This window comes from Spermophilus citellus (genome assembly GCF_964194105.1).
Source record: "Spermophilus citellus genome assembly, chromosome: 6".
Taxonomy (NCBI): Eukaryota; Metazoa; Chordata; class Mammalia; order Rodentia; family Sciuridae; genus Spermophilus; species Spermophilus citellus.
The window spans coordinates 8,395,645-8,420,065 of NC_138187.1; the positions used below are offsets into that span (position 1 = coordinate 8,395,645).

At 60.9% G+C, this 24,421-nt stretch overlaps 1 protein-coding gene across 1 annotated transcript in view; it reads left to right on the forward strand.

The window, feature by feature from the left end:
• Nucleotides 1-12,336, forward strand: part of LMF1 (lipase maturation factor 1) — a 58,193-nt gene extending 45,857 nt beyond the window's left edge. The window contains exons 6-11 of the mRNA XM_081297632.1: nucleotides 4,154-4,321; nucleotides 8,468-8,654; nucleotides 8,922-9,075; nucleotides 9,224-9,407; nucleotides 9,751-9,863; nucleotides 12,143-12,336. Coding sequence (XP_081153758.1) covers nucleotides 4,154-4,321; nucleotides 8,468-8,654; nucleotides 8,922-9,075; nucleotides 9,224-9,407; nucleotides 9,751-9,863; nucleotides 12,143-12,305 — 969 coding nt within the window. The 3' untranslated portion in view covers nucleotides 12,306-12,336. The remainder of the gene's footprint in view (nucleotides 1-4,153; nucleotides 4,322-8,467; nucleotides 8,655-8,921; nucleotides 9,076-9,223; nucleotides 9,408-9,750; nucleotides 9,864-12,142) is intronic.
• The last annotated feature ends 12,085 nt before the right edge of the window (nucleotides 12,337-24,421 follow it).

Below are 24,421 nucleotides of genomic sequence, written 5' to 3' on the forward strand. Positions count from 1 at the left end.
ATGAAGGGAGCCCCTTCCCCCTGTGGGTCAGCCATGCTGCTCTGGAGTCCTGCCATGCCAGCCACCAGCTCTCCTGGCCCAGTCTAGGCCCTGTGATGATGGCTGGCCTAGGGGCTCCAGAAGGACAGCCATGGGTCAGTCACCTGGGTGAGGACTGCTGAGGGCCAGTGCTTGTGCCCACTATGTGGCTGTTGGCCTGGGGTGCAGGCTGGGTTCTGACCTGTGCTGTCTGCAGAAGGCGTGTCATTGGCCCAGCCCTGGCTAGGGACTAGACTTGGCACAGAAGCATGCCCTGAGGGCTGGCAGAGGGTGCTTGTCCTGACTAAGACTGGGGAAGGGGTCAGCTGGGCAGCTCAGGCTGGCCCTGGATGTTAACTGACCAGAGCTGGAGTGGGGGTGTCAGAAGGGAGGACCAAGAGGCTGGGGCAGGCTCTGGGCACGGACTGCGTCTCAGAGCTCCCTTCCCTCTGGTGGGACCTTGGCCTCCACCTCTTGTCAGTCCAGGTCTCCGCACCCATGGCCCACTCTTTCACAGTGTCTAGTTGTAGAGTGGACAGAGCCTCCGTCTCACCTGCGCCCACCACTTCTGGGGCTCATCCTTTGCAGGGTGTGGCCCCGCGTGCTCTGCCTTCCCACGCGGACTTGCTACCTGTACTAGTTGGGTGCGGGCTGGTGCTGAGCTCAGGGTGTGCTTCTAGGTGTCCCGGTCAGCACTCTGTAACATACAGTCCTGCTGGCTGTGGCCTTCTGGACCGCAGGGTGTTGTGCGTGGGGAGCACCTTGGGTCTGTGGCTGCAGCCTGTGGCGTCTGCTCTCCCCAGGAATCGGCCACGCGTGAACGGGGCTGCCAAGGCTGTTGCACGGGACGTGGGTGCTTTTTCCTTTCTAAGCATTTTGGGGAGTGTTTGGTTCTGTTCTCTGACTCCGCCGCAGCATCTTCAGACCCTCCAGTCCCCTCCTGTTGGGCCTCTTTGCTGAGGACCCTGTCGCATCCGTGTTTCACGGTGGAGGGTCTAGTCACTCTGTTCCCTCTTGTGTTTCCCATGGTGCTCTCTCCGCGGCTGTCCTGGGGACTACATCTGCCACGTGCAGTGGGCCCTCTGCGTGGCCTGACACCTGCATGGCCTCAGACGTGCAGCACTACACACTCGCCGTTGGTGTTGGGTGTCACACGATTGCAGCTTCACGTGTGGCGAGTTCAGACTTGTGACCACAGTCCCTGAAGCTCGTCTGTCTCTTGTGTGACATGGAAAATGAATGGTGGAGTCATGAGGAAAGCTGCAGGGAGACTGCCCTTAGACTGGTGACTGCTCCAAGTGGCTCTGTGTACAGCATGGAGATGCAGGTGCACACCCCTCCTCCACCCTACAGAAACCAGGGGCTGGCGAGCGGCTTTTACACCTGCCAGCATGTTGGCTGCTCGAAGTCTGTCTTCCCATGGGGTCAGGTCATGGGGTGCGGGCCAAGGTCCTGCGTTCACATCTCACTGCCAGTGTCTGCTGCACCATGCACTGCAGTCTTGAGGGCAGGGGCCACAGCCTGTGATCCTGGGGACTCTGGGGTTTGCTGGACCTGGCCAGGAGGCTCCGCTCCATGCTGTGTCAAGTGGGACTGCTCTTTGGGAGGTGGTGGCTCAGTGGGGCCCCATGCCCTGACTGCCCCGCCTCACGCTGACTGGCCTCCTCCAGACCTCCTGGTGGGCCTTGTTCTGGGAAGTCCCAGAGTGCCCCTCGCCCTGCGGTCTTCCATAGAGGTGAATCCTGCAGGCAGTCAGAGCTCTAGTGGAGGGGACAGATGCTTGCTCCCCTTAGTGGGTCCCTCGAGCTGGTGGGGCTTGGTGGCTGCCGTGTAGGAAGCAGCACCGAGAGCAGCTTGTGTCAAGGCGCCTGTGCTTCCCTGGCGTTTCTGCATCCAGGCACCGTCTACATGGCTCCGTTCTCCTTCCCTGTGTCTCTACTGCAGTGGCCAGGCAGCTCCAGCTCAGGCGAGCACTGTGGAGGCACCCCCAGAGTGGCCTCCCTGGCTGCCCACCCCTCCAGGGCCGGGTTCTGACTCTCAGTAGTATCACCATGTTGGGCCTCAAGTGGTGCCCCTGATCTGCTCCTGGAACACAGGCAACCCTGCGGTTTGTCCCAAGGTCTCACTTTTTAGTCAGCATGAGCCACCTCCACTGCCCACAACACGTCGGCACCACGGTGCCAGGGAAGAGGTCAGTCACCCCAAAGCAGGCGAGAGCTTGGGCTTCGGGCATGGCCCTGCCTTCAACACACAGATGCCGACTTCCTGCGAAGGCCTCATACCAGGCCCTGGGCTGGCATGGGGACCGGCTTCCTAGGATTGGTGGTGGTGCCCGGCAAGCAGTACTCACCACGTCAGTGTGTGCGCCTGAGATGAGGCATGGCATTGCCATCACACTAAATCCCCAAGCGCACTCCGTGGTGGCTGAAGTAGGAAAATGGGGACCAACCATCTGTTCTTTGAGCTCCCTGCGGAGATGGGCCCTCCAGCTCCCTGGGCTCATGGTTTTCTCCTTAAGATTGTCTCCTTGAGGGCAGATCTACAAAGCAGGACATGAAGCCTGGGCTGTGCTGTGCACATCCTGTACCTGGGGATGGCGCGATGCCTCGCCCGGTCACAGGTGGGCGGCTCTGGCTCCCGGCGCCGCTCCCACCGCCTGCCTGGGTGCCACCTCAAGGCTGCCGGCTCCTTCACAGCTCACAACCAAGCTTCAGTGCAGACAGGCTTCTGCCCCACGAGGGGTCAGCCGTTGGGGCACTGAGCAGGCCCTCTGTCCAGAGGACCAGAGGCCATTCTCCATGGAGCCAGCCAGGCTGGGAGGGACACATCCTAGAAAACAGCCTTCCTTGCCAGGACCGTCATGGCCAACATTGGTGACATCTCCCTCCCAGACGCAGCCAGGCCAGGGCCACTGGCCATGGTCAACCTGTACCTGGTGTTTTACTCCATCTCCATTCCCCTCTCAACCTGCAGGGGCCTGGCCTTCCCCAGTCCAGAGCCCCTTCCCCGGACCCCTGTAGAGTAGCTGTTCTGCCCTTCTTGTCTTCCCCACCCCATCTTGCTGGGATTTCCAGGGGTCTGTGGAGTCCAGAGTCTGTGTCACTGTCCCCATGCTTAGGCAGGTGCTGTCCCATTCCACTCTCATGTCACTCCTTAAAGGTTCTGTCTACTTGGGACACAACCCCTCAAATCCCCTTCGCCCGTGTGGTGGGGTCAGACGCCATAATCCCTGGTCTCTACCACAGCTGCAGAGTGAGCACGTGGGTCCGGGTGGAGCCCTGGTTGGGACGCCCAGTGCTGGTGCAGGAACCCGCGGCCAAGGGTTCTGTCCCCAGCGTAGGGCCATGGGTCACACTGCACAGACCAGGTTGCTTATTTCTGTGGGAAGCATCTTGGAGATGGGCGCCCACCCTGTGGGTGCACCTGCAGAGGGCTGGAGGGCACCCATCTCTCCCCATGGCATGGTTAGGGGAAGACTCCGCTCTTCTCCCATCTAGCCAGCTGTGGACTTCAACTCGGATTGGGCAAATAGCAGGTGCTGCCCACTGGGAGGGCAAACACAGAGCCCAGGAAGTGGGGACAGCCATGGAGGCACTGTGGCCCAAACTGGCAGGGGCTCCTCACACTGAGGCTGGGGTGTCAGGAGCCAGGCCTGATGGGTGTCACTGTTTTAATGTTCTGTGGCCAAGGCCACACCCAGGGGAATGGCACCCAAGAAGACATGGGCATGCTCTTCCGGTCAGTTTTGTTCCTTCTCTGTGTGGATGGCACCCATTGTCTCGTGCTTGCTCAGAGTCACCTGATGTGTGTCGAGGGGCCCCACGCTCTGCACTCCAGCTGCTCCTTGTGCAGCCCCCCAGAGGCCACCTGCCATCTGCCTGTGGCGGGCAGTGAGCCTCCCCAGGCCCCCTTGTGTCCTTCATTTGGGCATACTGGTTCAAAGGAGCTCTTGCAACTAAGGAGTGCATTTTTTGTATTTAGATAATGACAGTTTTAAAGCAGAGAAGGAGTGCGCTCTGCCTCTCAGGCTGGCCAGGTCAGCTCTGTGTGCAGGGCTGGGGGCGTGCCATCCTAGAGCCCCACCACCTGGGTCCACTCGCAGCTCAGTGGCTCACAGGCCTCCTTGTCCCTGCAGACCCAGCCAGTGCCCAGCCCCCTGGCCTACTTCCTACACAGGACGCCCTGGTGGGTGCACCGCTTTGAGGCCCTCAGCAACCACTTCCTAGAGCTCCTGGTACCCTTCTTCCTGTTCCTCGGGCGACGGATGTGCATCCTCCATGGCGTGCTTCAGATCCTGTTCCAGGTGAGTGGCCCCCTGTCCCCTGCACTGGTGCCCCACACAGCTCCTCCCAAGGGGGGACCTGGGGGGGCAGAGAGGGACAGGCACACTGGCCTGGCACAGGCATTCCCCATGTTGTCAGGTTCAGCCCTAAAGTTTTTCCTTAAGTTCTAGAAGTTTCCTTTCACATGCACTATCTGCACCAGGACTGGGATTCCTGGAGCTGGTCCCCTGACATCAGGTGGGTGCCCAGCCCACCCTCTGCCCTCCCAGGCTCCCCTGCAAGGTGCATGACCCCTTCAACCTCCTGGCACCCACACCACCTCTGGACAGGTCTCCTGCAGACATGTCCACAGAGATTCCACAGAGAGCTGCGCAGCCGTGGGCACAGTGGGTCTCCCTCTGTGCGTTGGTGTGCGTGGGGGTCCAGGCCCCTCCCACCCTGCCCGCAGGCTGCGGTGGGCCTTGGTGCCTCATCTCCCATGAGACGAGCTCTGGAGGACGCTGCAGTGTGAGGGGCAGTGTGTTTGACTCTCAGAGAACTGCCCCTGGCCAGAGCAGCATCCCCTTCCACCACTGGCCAGCAGGAGCCCAGGTAGCACGTGCTTTGTGGGTCCTTGTGTCACCATGCTGGGGCAAGAGCAGCTCCTTGTATGGGTTGAGTTCCTTGAGGGCCAGCAGTGTTCAGTGAGCCAACTGGGGAGGGCTGTCCCAGCTAACAGTACACATCTGCCTGCAGAGCCTGGGGTGACCTTGTGGTCAGTGCGTCCTTGGGCTTAGTAGCTCACCTTAGATTTCAGGTGGCTTCCACCCAGGTTCTTCCTCCATCGCTCGGGCTTCGGACTTACTGTTGGCCCTGGGCAGCCTCTCCTTGGGCAGCCATGGCTGCCCCAGGACCCTGCCCTGGGCCTGGCCTGCTTCCCTCCTGGTGTGTGGGGCCACATGTCCTCTGTGGGTTGTGAGGCTGCCTGCGTCGCCGGCCATGCTCTGCTCAGCCTGGAGTCTGGTTTGGCTGACGACGAGGGGCCGGCTTGTCCCTGAGTCTTCCCAGGTACTGAGGTGCAGCCCGAGTCACACATGCTTGAGCACGTTCCTGGGTCTGTGGACTTGGTGTGGCTTCCATCCCAGCCTGGCCATGTGTGTCTGCTGTCCACTCAACTGCCCATGGTCCCCCCAGCCTGGTGGGCAGTACCACAGGGTGCTTTACACACACTGGACATGCAGGGACGTTCCCTCTTTGAGGCAGCTTCAGGGTTGGTATTGTCCTGGGAATAAGGCTGTTTTCAAACTTACTGCCCCCAAAGAAGGCCGTAATGCTCTCAGCTCCCGAGTCTGGACCTGCGGCCTCTTTTCCCCTCATCCCCTATTCTCTGGGGAGTGGGTCATGTTTAACTAGAGCTGGCCAGAGGCCCTGCACAGTGCCTAGCTCGAACACTCACCCTGTCCCTGGAGTCGCCTGCTCTCAGTGTCCCGCAGCCGCTTCACGTTGCTCTTAAGACCTCTCTTGGAGCAGTTTTGGGTTCATGGAAAGCCGCAGAGACTGCAGAGGCTCCCTATGTACCCCCAGCCCCCACATTAGCTCAGACTCAGGACCCACTCAGGGCCACCCTTGCTGTGCTCTGTGGGCTTAAACAAACACAAGGTGATGTGCCTCTCAGAGGGCACAGTGCCCTGAGACCTGCACTCTGTCCGTTGTCTTCCACCACTCCAACCTGCATCTTTTCCTGTCCCCATATTTGCCTTTTCCAAAAGTTCGTGGGGCTGGGTCACATAGGGTGCCGCCCTGCCAGGCTGCCAATCTGGTGGGCCCTAAGGTCCCTGAGTGGGGAGAGGCCCCTCCACAAGGGCTCTGGTGGTACTTTAGAAGTCCTGGTCCAAGCGCTCACCTCCTTTCCAGGCCTGCAGGTCCAGGTGCATCCCTGGCAGATGCAGACAGGAAACTGATGGGCCAGTCCTGGGTGCCTCTGTGGCCTCTGCTCCCTCCCATGGCTCACCGTGCACCTCTAAAGCAGCCAGAGTGCACTGCAGCCCGGGCAGTGTGCAAGTGGCCTTCCCATGTCTCTAGGGCCACAGTGAGGTCACAAGGCAGGCTCCTCCCAGGTGTAAGCAAGTGGGCATAGGCAGGCTGGACACCAGCCTTCTGGGATTCCCCCAAGCGAGGGCTGGGACCCTTGGCCTGAGGGATCTGCTGTACAGTCGGAGCAGGAGGAGAAGTTGAAACTGGGCAAGTTCCGCCACCCGCCCTCAAGGAGGCAGAGACTCAGAGGAAGCCACGGCTCTCAAGTGCCATCCTAGCTGGAGGAAATGGCCTCCTGTAGCCGCGGACAAGCAGAGGAGGCTGCTTCCTCCCAGCTACCATCCCAGACTAGGCCAACCCCAGAAGGCACAAGGTGGAATGGGTGCTTCCCAGGGCATCCCTCCCACGACACCCCAAAGGGCTCAGCTTGAAGTCAGGCCCACCACCAGCCCTGGACCCTCCCCATGTAGGAGGGTGCTTGGGATTCTGAACAGCCCTCCTGTCACAACCATAATCCCTGCATCCCTGGCCCTACCTGTCCACGGGAAGGCGCCCAGCACCTCTGGGACCCTGGTCAGCCCAGGAAGCTGGTAGAGAAACTGCAGATTGGGCAAGTGTGGGGCTAGGCTGCTTGAGCCCAGGAGTTTGGTGACATCATAAACAGAGAAGAATAAGAATTATTTTTGAATAAAAAAACTAGGAAAACTAGTTCTCCCAATGGATCCAGGGAGAGCCTTGAATCCACAGTTCCTAAGCTGCGGTCATAGCCACAAAGCCAACGAAACCCCGCTCCCCTGCACGAAGCCCTCGTCACGCCCGCATATATGGCCTCAGAGCTCCCACTCCTCACTAGGACTAGGCCGAGACCAAAGTCCAGGAGCGTGGGGCAGGGCCATGGGGAGCTGCCCTGGTCCACTCCCACCAACACAGCACAACTGTCGGCCATTGGGGTGGCACCAGAGCTATCCTGAAGAGGACATGCCTTGGCCCCAGCAGCCTGGATGCCACACCCGTGGGCTGGTGGTCACTAGCACTGTCCTCATGAGCTTGTCGTCCTCCTGCTGGACCTACTAGAGTGGCATTGGCAGCTCTCCACATTTTCCTCTGGTCAGTCCTGGTCACCTCCTATTACTCTAGCAGGGCCTCAGCCCTACACCACTTCCTCCCAGCCACCTCGTCCTGAGCAGGGTACCAGCTGTTCTCCCCATCTCGGGCTTGGTCAGTGCTGAGCTGTGTCCATCCACAGCTGGACTTCCATGGGGAGGGCTTTGGAAGTGCAGCACGTGAAGGAACCTACAAGCAGAGCAGGGACAGGCCCCGGGATCTGGGTGATGGAGACCCCAGCCGTGGGCTGGGCAGACTGCTGGCGGGACCCAGGAAGCCCTGAGCACACCTCAGCAGCCACTGCCCCAGGCTCCAGGCTGGATGCTGGCAACATTGCACCTCAGGGTTGGCACATAGCCCTTGGGCCTGATCCAGGCCAGCTCTCCTGGCATCAGTAGAAGCTGCCTCTGCTGTGTCCACTGCAGGATGAGGACCCGGGGCTTGCCCCCTCTGCTGGGGCAGATGCCGTCCCAGAGGGTGGCCCTTGGCTACATTCCTCTGGGCCGAGGAAGCTGCCTTCTTTTGAAGCCCAAGAAAGGCCAGAGGCTCCAGGGAGCTCTGAGGGGATGGCCGTCCTGAGCAAGGGTCAGGTGATCAGCACTGCCAGCATGAGGGCTGGGCTGGCTTTCCACGTTTCCCACCCAGCTGCCACCACCCTCGCTGGGCTTGCTGCCCCCTGTGTGGGCTCCACACCCACCTGCAGGCAGTTCTGCACCATAGGGTGGCCTAGTACAGGGCACGGTGGCATACTCCTATACCAGGGCTAAGCAGGAGGGTCACAGGTTCTAGGCCAGCCTAGGCAACTTAGCAAGTCCGTGTCTCAAAAAGGTTGGGGACCTAGCTCAGTGGCAGCATGCCCCTGGGCTCAACCCCAACACCAAAAGATAAGAAGGGCCTGGAGCTGACAGCCAGGGTGCACTCTAGCTCTGTTCCTTGGGGCATCCTTCTTGCTGAGCAAGGAAGATGTGGGCAGCTGCAGGGGATGGGCACAGAGGGCAGCGGCGAGTCCTGGAGGCCCTGCCTGACGCTGGCCCAGCCCTTCCCCACAGGTGGTCCTCATCCTCAGTGGGAACCTGAGCTTCCTGAACTGGCTGACTATCGTGCCCAGCCTCAGCTGCTTTGACGACGCCTCTCTGGGATTCCTGTTTCCCTCTGGGCCAGCTGGCCTGAAGGACAGAGCCCTGAAACTGCAGGACGAAGAAGCCCAAGGGGCCCAGTCCCGGCCAAGACACGTAGGTAGGACGCAACAAGGACAGCTGCATGCTGGCCAGCCACACCTCAGAAGGGCAGGGGAGGGCAGTTGGGAAGGCCCCTGCTGAATCCCAGGAGCTGGGACAGCCAGACCTCTACAAGGGATTGTGGATAGGAGGCTAGCTGAGGTGTCCCCGGGTCTCCTTGAGCCTGGAGGGCAGCAGCCAGGTCTCAGGGGCACAAGCCAAGGGGACACTGCTGCTCCTTGCTAGGCTTGGGAGCCAGCTGGCAAGACCTGCCTTCCCTCTGCAGGCTGTGCTGTGCGCCGCGTGGTCAACCTCTCGCTGGGCATCCTCCTGGCCTGGCTCAGTGTGCCTGTGGTCCTCAACCTGCTGAGCGCCAAGCAGGTCATGAACACCACCTTCGGCTCACTCAGGATCGTCAACAGCTATGGGGCCTTTGGCAGGTACCGCTGGCCCCATACTGGCCCCTCCACTCTGGGCCCAGGCTGGTGGGAGTTGGAGTCCCCAGCACCTCAGGTGGATGGAGAGCCCACACCCCACATGGCACAGAAGTGCCGCAGACCCACGGGCCCTGCCTCTGCCTTCCCACAGCATCACTAAGGAGCGGACAGAGGTGATCCTGCAGGGCACAACAAGTCCCAACGCCAGTGCCCCCGATGCTGTGTGGGAGGACTATGAGTTCAAGTGCAAGCCCGGTGACCCCTGGAGGCGGCCATGCCTGATCACTCCCTACCACTACCGCCTGGACTGGCTAATGTGGTTTGCGGCCTTCCAGGTGAGGGAGCACTGCCCCACCTCTCCCTCCCTCCCAGGCACGCCCTGGGTGCTTGCAACAGATCACCGTTCTGGCTTTTACCAGTGTTGACAGTGACACAGGCCCAGGGCCCTTGGCCCTCCTCCTGCTGAGCCTTCCCAGTGCCATCCTAACTGGAGGAAATGGCCTCAGCAGGGTAAGGCTAGGGGGCAGGTGGCCGGGAGGGGGCAGAACTATACACAGACAAGTGACCCTCAGGCCAGTAGGCAGCCCACATGCAATAGACCCTTAGTGACCATGCTAAGAATGGCTGGAGAGGTGGGGCACAGCCTGCACCCCAGACTCACGAGCACCATCCCTGCAGACCTACGAGCACAATGAGTGGATCCTGCAGCTGGCTGGCAAGCTGCTGGTCAACGACGCCCAGGCCCTGTCCTTGCTCGCCTCCAACCCCTTTGAGGGCAGGCCACCGCCCAGGTAAGCCCCTCTTGGCCTTGCCTGGGCTTGACCTCACGGGCCACAGGCCATCTGGGCAAAAGACCTGCCCACAGGGCCTCTGGCCCACACCAGCCCTCGGCTCAAAGGGACCTGTCTGGCTTCTGCTCCAGCAGAGGTCTGCCCAGTGACACGGTGGCAGCCCAGGAGCTGTCCTCTTGGGGTAAGGGATTCACTGGAGCCATGGATAGCTGCCAAGCCCAGCTTTCCAGAGACCCCGCAGCCTCCCACGCTGGGGTCTGAGTGGGAGCTGTGATGTGTGTGGAGCCAGGGAGCAGCCAGGGACGAGGGACAGCGCAGTCCCAGCTGGCCGTCCATTCTGACAGAAGATGCTCCTGTTTCCCCTCAAGAAGCCTCGGGGCAGCTGCACCGTCGAGCTGCCCACAGCTGGCCAGGCAGCAGGAGGGCCTAGAGAGGCAGCAGCAGCAGCTGCGCTGTCTGGCAGCCCAAGCAGGAGGCCCCTGGCCAACTGAGGCTTCTGGAAGCCCTCCCCGCACTGCCCAGCACCCCTCAGGCAGGCCACCAGCAGACCTGGACCAGCACAAGCCCTCAAGGCCATTGGTCCCCAGGTTTGCCTGTGGCCAGGCCTCTCTGGTCCAGGAGCTGTGTCCCTCCAGACTTGAGGCAGGTTTCTTTGACCCTCTGGCCAGGCTCCCACCTGGGTTTGTGCCATCCCAGCAAGGCTGTGCAGGGCCACTGAGCTGCCATAGCCCAAGTGCCGAAGGCCTGAAAACCAGAGGCGGTGGTGGTCTCCATTGGAGGCTGGGCACCTGGAGGTGCCAGACCCAGCCCGTCCCTGCTGTGCGTTAGCAGCGGGCTCACTTCTAGGGGAACACTGAATATGGCTACAGAGCATGCACCCCACTGTCTGATCCTCCTGATGAGGGACTGGACACTTCCCTGTTCCCAAGGACAGCTGGAAGCTCTGGATGCTGCAGACACAAACGGTGGCCCTGAAGCAGGGAGGGCAGCAGGCCCCCAGCCACAGCCCTGAGGCAGAGGCTCCTGGGTTTTCTTTCTGCCTCGATAAAGACGGGCAACTCAGAGCTCCCTGCCAGCCAACAGCCAGAAGGTGCAAGGAAAGCTTCCTCTGTCCCCAGGGCAAGGAGCAGCCACCAGGCAAGACAATCACAGAATGACACCACTGCAGACCAGTCACCCTGCCCCAGGACCATGTGGGCCTGGCTGCATTCTGCCCACGAGCTGTCAGAGGCTGCCCAGCAATGGGGGACACACCCCAGTGGGCAGTGAGACCATGTGGGCCCCACCCAGAAAGTAGGAGGTGACTCCTAGTAGAGCCAAGGGCCTGGTGCCAGGCACATGACCACTGCCTCCCAGTGTGACCTGAGGCTTGGCCCCTCCAGCAGATCCAGAGCAGAAGGTAAGGGAGATCAGGGACCTCGTGGCACCCATAGGAGAAGCCACCCATACCAAGAGCCAGCAAGATGTCGACTGGAGATGTGCCCTTCTGCAGACAAGAGGCCTGGGCAGCTGCCGTGCAGGTCCTTCAACCACCCACAACACACGTAGTCCAGCGGTCTCCGGGGAGGAGAGCCAGGACCACTGTGCAGACTCCACTGCGGGTCTCAATGCCTCCCGCTGCAGAGACAGGCCTGCCATGCCTGGAGAACACGTTGCTTCCACATGGTGGAGTCCAGTGTGGGGAAGGGTGTCAAGGAGCCGCAGTTGCAGTCCAGAGCACCAACAGCCTGGAGGACAGTGCAGACCAGGAGGACCGTCGCCTGCACAGAGCACGCACACCAGAGCCGAGGGACCAGAGCCACAGCAGGGCTGACCTCAGTGGACGGCACGCCAAGGAGGGGAGTCACCACAGCCACCAGCGCTGCCGGTAGCCGGCTGGGTCAGGGTACGGCACCCACAGGACTCGCCAGATCTTGGCCCCATGCTGGCTCATGCCTTTCCACACGGCCCCGGCAAAGCTCCTACGGCTCCAGGGCCAAACGCCAAGAGGAGGACAGAGAGCACACGGCTGCCAGCCTGCCCCACCTTCCTAGAGCCACACCCCTTCTCAGGGACACTGAGACCCTCGTCGTTGTGCAGGCCAGAGCACAGAGGAGCCCCCTTCCCCGGGACATAGCGTGTCCGCCATCCTGTGGCCCAGGGCACACATGGGCTGGAAGGACACAGCCACTAGAGGTTCAGGGTGGGGCCTCCCTCTGTGCAGGCTCTGTGCATGGGCGGCCTGGGCGGGCAGGTATAGGGGCCACTGGGGGACTGACCTGCTATTCCTGTCCCCACAGGTGGATCCGAGCAGAGCACTGGCGGTACAAATTCAGCCTTCCTGGGGGCAAGCACGCCGCAGAGGGCAAGTGGTGGGTGCGCAGGAGGCTCGGCCCCTACTTCCCCGCAGTCCGCCTCGAGGACCTGGAGGGCTACTTCAGGGAGCAGGACTGGCCTCTCTAGGCAAAGCCACAATAAAGGCCCACGGACAGGCGCTGCTGTGTGATTCCCTGGTGCCCATCGCCCCTTCCCAGGAGGGCGACCCCTGGTCTCCCACAGGGCAGCCTGGCACCAGGCCTCCAAGTGCTGCACCTGCCCGTCCTCTTGCCCTTACAGGGGACAGCTGCCCAAGCTCAGGAGCAGCCCCGCCCAGGGCTTGGTTTATTCACCAGGGCCAGGCTGAGCGTGCCCACACAGCAGGGGACCGTGCCCACACAGGAGGGGACCAGGCCTGCAACCCACCTAGATGGGGCAGCTCTACTATCTCAAGCTCATCATAGTCTACACCTGTACCCCACATCCTCCCCACATGGTCAGCCTTTGAGGTGTGGACAGAGCCACCGTCCTCCACATGTGGCTGTGTCCCCAGCCTCGTATTAGTGACCTGCAGAGGCCACAGGGATGGCGGCACCATGCCTGGGGGTGTGCTGGGACACCATGCTTCCTACTGGCTGAGTGGGGTGGGTCGCAAGGTGCCTGGAGGAGCCTGTCCCACCCTACCTTCTACCCACAGTGCCATGGCCAGCCATTCTGCAAAGCCTTCCAGGGACAAGGTGGCTCCACAACAGGCCAGCCAAGCTGGGCACAGTCAGGGGAGCCCCCTGTGTGGAGCCTCTCAGCCTGCCTGGTCAGCCTAGGAGGGAACAGAGGGTCAGTGCTCTGGCTCCTGGGGAAATAGGCGCCTTGTGTCTATGGGGACAGATGGGCCTCGGAGCAGGGAGCCTGGAGCCAGCCAGTCTGCCCTCAGCAACCTCAGGGCTGACTGGCTGCCCCAACCCCGGGGCCCTTCCTGGGGCCCTGTGAGGGGTCTCCGCAGGCACAGCAGTGGCTAGAACTGTAGGGACTCTCCTCTGGAGAGGCAAGCCCTGGGGGGAAGCCTGCGGCCACCGCCCCACAGTCCTGGCAGGAAGGCAGGGTCCGAAACAACCTGCAAGAGCCACGGCAGGCCTGGGGGAGGCACCCTCCAGCCTGACAGCCCCCCCAGGGAAGGCCAGGGGAAGGCCAGGCAGGAGCAGCTCACCACCCCAGGCAGCCGCCCGCTCGTGATTGTCTGTCAGCTGTCTGTGTGTCTGCCAGCCACATGGAGCCGCAGGACGAGGACACCAGCCAGGCCTCCTGGGGTGCAGCAGGGCTCAGGGTCAGCTGGCAGTGTCCCCCTGGGCTCTGACTCCAGGTGCCAAGCCCTATTCAGGGAGACCCCCACCTCAGGGTGTGGTCACTCTGGACATCTGCTCACCTGGGGACACTCCAGGGTCCTGAGGTCCTGATGGTGACCGCAGTCACCTCTCCCTCACCAGCCCTACTCCCTGAGGAGCCGGCACATTTGTGTCTGCCCTCAGCTCCCCATGGCACTGTCCATGCAGGGCAGAGTGCCTGGCTGTACTCAATCTGCAGTGGTCAGTGTGGTTTTGGGGGCGCTGATAACAGGAGCCAGTGTGGGGTGGGTGGTGCTTGTGAGTGGGAGCCGGAGACCTGGGACTGTCACCCGCTGAACTGAGGAACCAGCTAGAGGAGCTGGGTGCCCGGGAACTAGCCCAGCCAGGACGAGCAGTAAAGACTGGGCCTCCCGAGAGGCACACAGATGGGAGAGTGGCCTGAGGCTCCACCAGGCCTGTCCAGGGTCCGGTGGCCTCGTCTACGGCAATGGAGCCCCAATTCTCAGGCTCTTGTGACTGCAAATAACGAGGAATAAAGCTAGAACCCTCACAGTCTGATTTCAAACTCTGCCACAAAGCTGCAGTAGCCAAAACTGGCACTGACACAGGTCAGCAGCTTAGAAAAACTCTTACAGACAGCTGTTGACAAGGGTGCTGAGATCCCAGTTTGAAGAATGTGTGGGCCCTTCACACCATGTGCAGAAGTTAAACGGGAGGAATCCCAAAGGAGAACCAACTGCAGACACAAATGGTAAAGCCCAGGGACACCCTAGGACATGGGACAGGTCACCAAATTCACCAGGACTGCATCTCAGAGTGGTGTCCAGAGCATGTAGACACCACCACAGGAGACAAAAGCCCAGCAAGGACCAGGAGGAGGACACGCATGGAGCCTTCTGTGAAGCAGATGCAAATCCCAGTGTGCACCTGGAGAGCACTGGCCATCCGTGGCCACAAGGGGAGCGCAGATGGAGCCTTGAGGACAGAGGGTGGACCTACTGCCTCTACAGTCCCCTGGGACAAAGCTGGGCCCTGCTGTCACACTTCCAGCCATGGGCCCGGGAAGACTGAGGACAACATTCCCAGCATCATTCATGACAGCCAGAGGCCTATCAGTCTACTGATGGGCAGGCCTCGGCCACAGGAGGACCCTGGAAACGAGGTTCTGGAAGGGACCAGGTGCAGAAGTGCCCATGTGACTGCCTGTGGCCACGTCCTAGGAGCAGTTCAGCAGCAGGTTGGGTGGCCCGGAAGAGGCAGAGGCCACAGGAGAACGGACTGAATGCAGTGTCAAGTTCAAGATGACTGACTTTGCAGTTATGTCTGTTTTACATCCGGATTCCAGAACACAGTCCCTGAGTGTCCTGAGAGCCTGGACCTGGCCAGGGACTAGAGACACTGTACAGCACATCAACTGCAGTCGCCAATGCAGGGCCGCTGGCCCCCTTCTGCATCTGGGGAAGACACAGGAGCCAATGGGGCTGGAGACTTACCTTCGCCGCCTGCCACCCAGTGGCTGGGCTGTCTGCATGTATCAGGCGTTGGGGGGAGTCGCTGGACCTTACAGGGGTGGGGTGCCACGTCCAGCTCAGGTAAGGCAGCAGGGGCCACCTGGTAGCCTGCAAACATGTACCTCAGTGATGCCCACCCCGCAGCACCTGCTGCTGCCTGCTCAACCCTCACCCTGCCAGTCATCTCCAGGCCTGGGTAAAGCAGGCTGCTTCCTCCCTGCAGGCACGCAGCCCGGCCCCACCTAGGCTGGACTGGGTCTGGACCAGGCGGCTCGCTACTCTAGGGCTCTGCCCCAACCCCGGTGCAGATAGTGGCCAGACCACGCCAGATGAGGTCAGCCCTGGAACCTAGTGGTCTCAGCCCACAACCTGCCTTGACTTGCTGGGCACTGCTGGGCCCTCACTTGCCAAGGGTTTCCTAGTGTCAATATGCAACTGAGGGATAGCAGAGCCCTTCTCCCAGCACCTGCCATGCCTCAACTTCTCACTGACCTGGAGGCCATCCCTGCAGGCCTCAAGTAGTGACCTGCACAGCCTTATCTGCAACCACGCAGCAGAGCTGAACACGGCCCAAGTGGAGAAGGGGAACACTGTGGGCAACTTGCCCCCCATATGAGCCCACGTCCTAGGTCAGGGGAAGACCCAGGGAAGATGTGGCTGTCATGGCGACCCTGGACACACCATCTCAGAAGTCCCAGGAGGAGGAAGAGGGGAGACTCTTCCAGGGGAGCTCTGGACAGCTCAGAGTATCGGGCACCACCCACCTGCAGAAGCTAGGTGGTGACTCCCACAGCCACACAGGCACTGCCCAGGGCCTCCCCAGGAGTGAGCACAGCCTGGGGGCATCCGCCAGGGAGAGCAGGAGCCAGGGGTTCTCCCACACATGGCTGGCGGCACACCATGGCAGCATCTGATGTCAACACTGATTCAGCACAGTCCTTCCATTAGAAGGGGTCCCCAGGAAGGATGGGGCTGGGGGACACACCAGAAAGGGTGTATGTTTGTCAGAAGCCACTGTGGTATAAAATAGGTGGGTTTCATTTATGTCAGTTACACCCAGCTCTGGACAGGCCCAAGGTGCCATGGTCCTGATCCCCTCTGTGCAGGCTCCGGCCTCCTCGGTACCTGTGCGCACAGCCACTCCTGGGTAAAGTCACTGGAAAGGAGAGACACTGCCACACCCCAGGAGGACCAACAAAACTGCCAGCCCAGTCAGAGGCCCGGTGTGCAGGCAGCAAGTTAAGGCCACACTGCTCACAGGATCAGGCGCAGAGAGAGCTCCCCTGCACTCTTCCAGGGCAGCTGCACCAGCCTTACGCTGCCACAGAGCACCCACACAGAAAACTCGGCCTCCTTCCTGTATGGCTGCAAGCCAGGGCCATGCCTGGGGGCCACCGGGCTCTGGCCATGCTGATGTCTGCTGTGGACATCGTCTGGGCTCAGACTTTGCATGTGTTCCCATCACAGTAACCCATGTCACTCAGAGCCTGCTGTGTTGGGCACGGGGAGCCTTGCACTGGACATGTGGGAAGGGAGAGGGGCCCTGGGCGAACGTACCCTCCACACTGCCCTGCCACCCAGCCTGTGCCATGCCCTGGTAACTCCGCTGTCCTTGGCTGCAGTTTCCTAAAGTCAGCTCTGAGCTCAAGTGGCACAGGCAAGGCCCAAGGCAGACTGCAGCCTTGTGCCTTGAGCACAGCCTCACCTGCCAGGCCAGCCAGGGAGGCTGCCACCACGTGGACGGGCCAAGTGGGACCATACTATACCCCCCAGGTGGCAGGCAACACCCACTTGTCCTCAGGGAAGGTCAGGCCCCTCGCCTGGCTCCAGCAGGCTGCACCTGGGCCCCAGCACTGGTGCCAGCCCTTCAGCTGTGCCCTCCATGGTAGGCATATTAGCATCTCAATGGCCTGGATTCATAGCCAGGGAGCAGCTGCCTGGGCATAGAAGAAGGGGACAGCCTTGCTCCTTGGGGTGGGCTGGGCTCCGTCAAGTGGCTTCCTCTCCCCACATGGCCCCACTCACAACTGGATGGAAGAACACCAAGCACTACCAGCAGTAGCCAGGGCCTCTGTGTCCCTCAATGTCCGCCCCGGGGCAGCCACGCAGCTGCAGGGCTGGGCAGCCAGGCTCCGTTTCTGCCTTTGCTGTGAGCAGAGGTGGGGCCAGGCCCAGGCCCATCAGTACCCGCCCGGCCCAGGAGGCACAGGCTCTCCACCAGCCCCTGGGGAAGCCCCTGGTCCCCACAGCCTGGCCCTTCCTGCAACTGTCTGCCCCCTCACTGGAGCATCAGCTCCACCTGAGGATCGGTCGTATCCCCAGATGATGCCACTGCAGTGGGCTGGGTAGTGTCCCCAAATTCAGATCCACCCTGGACCTCAGGATGTGAGATTTGGGAAGAGGGTCCTTGAGAAGAATTGAGGATTGGGAGGTCTGAAAATCAGTGACAGGTGCTCAGAGAGGAGACAGGAGGAGGGATGAGACCAGGGCAGGAAGGACAGTCCTCCCACCAACCTTAACGGAGGGTGGCCCTGCCCACACCTGAATTCTGACCCGGGGCCTCCAACCAGTGGAAGGATAAACTCTCCTGCTTGAAGCCCCAGGTGAGGCCCTTTATTGTAGCCCCCAGAGATCACACACTGCCAGCCTGGGAGCAGGTGGCAGAATGTGGCCCCGAGTGCCCTCAGTCACCCTTGCAACCAGGGCCAGGTCCCCCACTCCTGCTGGCCCCACAGAGGGCTGTGGATACTGCTTCCCTCACAGCCCAGTGCTGGGGCAACATGGGACAGGCCCAGGCCTTGGGGATGTTCGCGGGGGAGGCCCGCAGGGGAGGCCCACAGGACACCAGGGACGGATGGTACCCACTGGCAGGCGGCATCACAGACACATGAGCTCCCTGGCACCTCTCTGCAGACACTTGGCTGACAGCTTTCCTGAGTGTGGTTGACAAGACCTTCCAGAACAGGAGCGCTCTACCTGCAGCCCTGCCTGCTGGGATGTGGCCACGCCTTGTGCAGGAGCACCCCTACCCCGCCATCCCCCATCTCAAGTCTATCCCGCCTGGGGCTGCACAGCCCACAGTGGGCAGCCTGTCCGTCCTCCCCATGAACACCGAGGGCACAGAGCCAGGTTTTCCAGACATAGGCTCTGGGCTGGCCTGGTGCAGCCTGGAGCCCTGGGGAAGCAGTGGAGGCTGCCAAGCCCAGAGGGCCCCCTGGTGGCGGTGGCCACTGGAAGGCCTCAAGGCAGCTCTGCACTGACCCGCCACACATCACTGCAGAGTTCTCCTGCCACATCCCCAGGGCCAGTGGAGGGCGCCTGAGGTCTCGGGCCAAGCCAGGGCTGATATCACAGTGAGGGGAGGCTCTGCGCCTGCTGGAGACAGGGACATAGACAGCCGGGCGTCACCTGTCAGGGCTGGGCACCACAGTTGTGCTGTAGCACAAGTCCAGGACACTGAACTGGTTGGACACACTCCCTGTGCCTCAGTCTGCTGGCAGGAGTCAGGGACAGGCCTGCCAGCAGGGCAGATGGTGTCCCCCTAGACCCCGGCCATGATGCTCACAAGGCCCCTCTGGACCCAGGGATTCCAGTGCTGAGCCCAGTCCCTGCAGGCAGTGCCCAGGGAGCATCCCCCAGGGACAGGCAGCAGCTGTCTGGCTTGGCAGTGGGTCCAAACCTGGTACATCCCACAATATACCTGTCATATGTACCTGATACATCCCAGGTTCTGCCCTGGTACATCCTCCCCTGTGAACATCCCAAGCACAGCCTGCTCAGGCCCTTCCCTTGGTACCAGGACAGGACCCACTGCCAAACCAGCAGCAGCCTCCTCCAATCCAGTGACAGTGAGGAAACAGCCTTGGTGACAGCAGCAGATTGTCATGCTGAGCTCAGACCTTGTGCCCCTAAGGCAGGGACCCTGGAGGAAGCCAGCAGCTAGGCTGATCCCCACAACCTCACCTCTGAACCAAGAACCAGCAAGGGCCTCCGCTGGAGGCTATTCCCTCCCATCCTCATGGGTCTGTGGGTCCAGCTGGGGCAGGAAGGGGACACCAGGAGACTGACCTGGGTGGCTATAGAACCACCATCATAGAATGGTGGACCTCAAGACATAAATGCACATCCTGATCCCAAAACCTGCAAATAGGGCCCAATTTGTAAAATAGTGTTTTGCAAGTATAATAAGTTAAGAGATCATCCTGGCTGTGGTGGCCCTGAATCAATGAGACGGGCAGACAGCAGCCACATGGCCATCAGCCACAGTCACAGTCACCAGTGGGGGAAGGACCCCCTTGATCCCTGAGGGCACACAGCCTGCCCAGGCCTCAACTGCTGGCTTCCATGGCTGGGAAGGTAAGTCTCTTTTTGGAGACATGGGGGTGGTGGCCTGGCAGAGTAGCCCCGGAGATGCCTGCTTCGTGGTGGCAGCTCCCTGGTGGCCATCTCCCATCAGCCTTGGGGGCTTAACACGCAGGGTTGAGACTCACTGGACACAGTGGTCTCAAGTTCCTCTACACACACGTGCTCAGCACCAGGTAAGAAAGAGACCAGGTATGGCAGGTGCTGGAGGACCCCTGACTACTGAGGAAAATAAACGTCCAGGTCCAAGTGGCCTCAAGATGAATCCCACAACAAACTCAGAGTCTCTTCCAGAAACCAGGGCACGAGGAAGACTCCCCAGTCCTTGGGTCAGGAAAGAACAGTCCATGAAACCACAGACCATGTCCGCGTCCCAGGAGCGTGGAGGCCCAGGCTCAGCGGGAAGGGAGTTGGCTAAGGTACCCGCCCTGTTTAGACTCCAGCTTGTAACCGAGGCTCTGTGTTCCCGGCCTACAGTCACCTCTTCCCAGGGCCCACTGTCGCCTTCAGGGTGGTGCCCAGGAGGCCTGTGCTCGAACTGACCCCTTGGCTCCCAGCAGCCCCAACACAGTTCTGTCTCCTGCTGCCTCTAAAGAAGGGACCCCAAACTGGGTTAGAGCAGCAGAGTCACCCTCTGTCTGGAGCCCAGGGCCCGAGATCACCCCTCCAGGGCTGGTACAGCAGGAGGACACACAGAGAGGTGGTCTCTTCCCCACCCCATGCCACCTCCTTGGCAGGGCCCACCATCCCAGCCACTCTGGCTTTGGGCTCCTGCCACCAAATTAGGTGAGGGCCTGGAGGGTGGGATTTTGTCCTGATAGATGAGTGTGACAATAAGGCCACAAAAGCTCTAGAACAAGGATCATCTGGGATCAAGCCCTTTGGCAAACCATGGCAGGAATCAGGACCACACGGCCAGCAACCCCAGCACCTCACTGGAGGAGTATAGCCGTGCTGTGGAGGGTCCCAGTGGCCCCCTGACCAAGCATCTCCTGGCATCACAGGGATGTGTGGGGTGGCCCAAGATGTCCACAGGGATGCATAGGAGCGTGGGGCTCTGATGGGCAATAGCACGTCCCCAGTGCAGCCAGGTCCATGTGGCCCCTGCTCCCCTGAGCACTCTGCACTCCCTGCCACCTCCCACTCTCCTCTCTGGGCCCCTCAGCACATCCTAGAGGCAGCCCCCCTGTGACCCTAGCCCAGCTCTTAATGCAGCTTTACTGAGAGACACTTCACCTGCCAGAGCGTCCATCCATTTAAGTGCGTCTTCAAAAGGCTCAAGCGTGTCCATGAAATAGTGCCTGCCCTGCCGCCCACCCCCAAGTGTTTTCCTCACCCTGACAAAAGCCCAGGGCCGCACAGCCACCCTCCTCCTGTGCGCAGCACAGCTGGTCTGAGCCTCCTACAGGAGGTTATCAGCTGGAAGCCCTGGGCACCCGTCGGCCTGGCTCAGGCGAGCTGCTGAGGTGGAGCCACGTGGCCAGGGACAGAGCCATCAGGAGAGGGCACGTGCGACCTCATCACTCCTTCAGCACAGTGCTGATGAGCGCACAGAACCCCACGCTTCGCCGTGGCTCTGGACTCAGCCTGTAGCCCTGGGGCATGAGAAGAGGAAGACCCCACAGTCATGGCCCTCAGCATGTCCAACTGCCCAGCGACCCTCTGGGGAGCAGTAGGTGGATATGTGCTGCCCAGGTGCTCCTCACCCCCCACTGCCCCACCCCATCCGTGCCCCTGTGTCTCCTGGAGGAGTCAGTGGTCTGTCCACCCCCTCCTATCTACCCCCAGAGGGGCCTGAAAGCACAGTCAGCTCCAGTGGTCCTGCCCAGTGCCCTGGGGGCTTGAGGAGACATCTGTGCTCTCTGCCCTGTGAGGCTGGCATGGACCTGTCATGGGGTGCTCCTCGCTTGTTGTCTGCCCTTCAAGGAGCAGCCAGGTTGTGGGCAGTCCACCAGCCTCACCTGGGCTTTGGCCTGCACAGGGCTCACCCTCTAGCGGCTCACTTGCAGACACTGGCCTTTTCCTGAGGAGCCGCATCTGCCTCCTATGCAGGCAGAGACCCAGGCTGCCCACATGGGTCTGCAGGACGCCGACTCAGGACTGGCATCGGAGCCCCTTGGACCATCCAGTGTGTTGAGACCAAACAGCTATGGGACCAGGTACCATCTCCTTCAGGGGACCTGGACAGGGCTATCACCCCCAGAGGCCTCCCTGAGAGGTGGGCCAGGCGTTCTGGACTGTCCGGCTCAGGGCAGGAGCCTCCTGGGCCTGAGGGCTGCTCTCCCCACCCCACACACAGACCCCTCCTTGAGCCCAGGCTGTCACCCAAAGGGGTTTGTCAGAGATGACCAGTGTGACAGGCATCCCGTCCCCACCCCACAGCCTTCTTCCCCCTTCTGGACACAGTGGCCCTGTCCTCAGCCTCACAGCCTGGCCCACGGGGTCACTGCTGCTGTGGGAACCAACCGAGGGATCCCAGTTGTAAACAGCGTGAGACACAGGAAGCCCGGTGGTCCCTTCAGAACACAGTATCCAGCCTTAATTCCATCCAACTGTAGCCATTTTAATTATAGCCCTTCCCTTTGCCCATCCCAATGTTAAAATTAGCTATCTGCACAGATTGTACCCCAAGTCCTCCAGTCAGGACACAGGACGCTGCCTGGCTCAGAGACAGAAGCAGGTGGACTGCGTGGCCAGGTTCTGCAGCGCCTCTGGTGCAGCACAGCTTGCCCGGCCTCCCACTTCCCATCGGGCATCTGAACTCCTGTGGCTCCTCTTGCGGCTCCTGGGTGTTTCTAACAAGGGTGTGCTCTTCAAACACCCAAGGAGCCCGTCCCTACACTGCCCTGCTGTGGCGCAGGGTGGCCCACAATGGCACCTGCCTGCCGCCGCTGCAGAGCACATGGTAACAGACTGCCCACAGACTGGCCGTGGAGCCTCCACACTCACTCTCTGGGATTGGTGAGCAGCCACAGCCTGGGGCTGAACAACGTGAGAAGAACGGAGACCCAGGAGCAGCTGCCCAGCACCAAGCCCCAAGCCCCAAGAGGCCAGAGGGGCCTCAGCCCTGCCACTCTCTGGATCTGGAGCTGCAGAGGGAACATTTCTGTTGTTTCCTGTCCCCACCACGGGGACAGGTGCTCTGGGCTGCGGCTGCCCCAAGGTGCAGACCGGGAGTGGGGTGGATCGAGGCTGAGGCTAGAACCACCTCTGCTGGTCAAATGCCAGTGTGACTCTTTCAAATGATGGACACAGGAGGCCTCCAGGAACCAGCAACAGGACACCACAGAGACTGCCAGAAGAAGGGGAAACAGGAGCAGCCTGGGGGGGGGGGGTACGGTCCTGTCTGTGTAGGACCCCAGACCAGAGGAGGCAGGGTTCAGGGCTCCACTGACTAGAGGCAGGGGACAGCCACAAAGTGCCACCGTTGATCACCACGTTGGCAGATTCATATGACCACCAGTGCCGAGCAGAGAGGGACCTGCTGAGTGGCCTCCCAGGACACAGTGCGGCTGGGCAGACAACCTGGCAGGTGACCTGAGAAGTACCTGCATCCCCTCAGGGACCAGGGGAGGCTACTGAATGATCCCGCCCCTGAGGGCTAGGGAGCTGCTTCACCCTGGCAGGTGCTAGGACCATGTCCCAAAGGCATTGGTCACCTCCATCCACCACAGCAGCCACAACCTGTCCCCAGAAGGCAGGCAACATTGGTACGGCAGTTCCCGGGGGGGGGGGGGGGGACGGAGGCAGGTGCAGACGGCCCTACAGACATGGGGTGAAGCCAGGTTCCCACTCGACGCCTCTAGGAGAGACATTCCCCCTCCCTCTTCCTGCTCCCTTTCTGGAACGTAGAAGCCATCTTTAAATCTTTAAAGACAGGGAGTTAGTGTAGCCAGGTAAATCGGGTCTGATGGAGAAAATAGACTCTGGTTATAGTCCAGGACATTGGAAACAGCCCCTGGGAGAATGAAATGTTCATGTCTCCAAAGCCCTTTGATACTCCCCCTCCCAAAAAGCAACTCCTGAGCAGACAGGGGCTGCTTATCGAAGCCCCCTGGGCTGCCTATCACCCCACCTAGACCCTTCCAGCCCACCTGCTCACCCCGGCCATTCCACCAATTCCCCAGCCACTGTGCAGGATGAAGGGAATGAACAAGACCAGGATTCTTCTCCCTAAGAAGAATGCAAGAGAACAGGGGAACTTTAGATGTCTAAAAGGGACAGGACTTTCTCATCCCACAGATTCCACCTTTGGGTCCCCTTCTCCACCTGGGAGAAGTCTGTTCTACCATCCTATAAATAAAGCTTACTCTCTGTTCTACACCTGCCTCAGCGGGCTTCCTGGTGTTACACTTCAACATCTGAGGAAGCAAGACTCGTCAAGGTAACCAGCGGTATCAACCTTCCATCCCTTGGCCATGATAGGAGCCACGGAGTCTTTTGGTCAGTGGGGACGAAGCCCAGCAGACCAGAGAAGGTGGGAGGCAGTCACATGATTCTTCATTAATTTTGCTTTTTCTGTAAGAATTTAGTGAAGGCCCGACCCATCTGGCCGAAGCCAGGGGCCAGCTCCTCTTGGGGCAGACCTTGTGTCCAAGGCACAGAAAACCCTCTGCATCATCCCTGGGTTTCTCTAAAGATAACTGTGGCCTGTTGCCCAGAAGATAAGACTCTCCCAAGAGAAGGAAGCCCAGGACAGGCAGGGATCATGTGGGCCAGCCGGGCAAGGTTGCAGTCCAGACCTCAGCTGACCAAAGTCTTCCTGCTGGGCAGTTCTCAGGCATCCACCAGGACAGGGCCGATCCCTGGCCCTCCAGAGAGAGGGGCACACGGTAGGATGGCAGGGGCCCAGGGAGGGGTCTGACTTGTCCCAGGACCCCCAGAGGCCCCATGCTGGCCTGCAAGTGCTGGATCTGGCTCCCAGTGGCACTGGGCTCCCAGGCCCCACACCCAGGTCTGCCTGCCCGCAGCACAGGGCCAGCATGGTCCAAGCCCGGCTGCTCTCTGTTTGTCCTGGAGCCCAACCCTCAGCTTGTCTGCATCCTCTTTG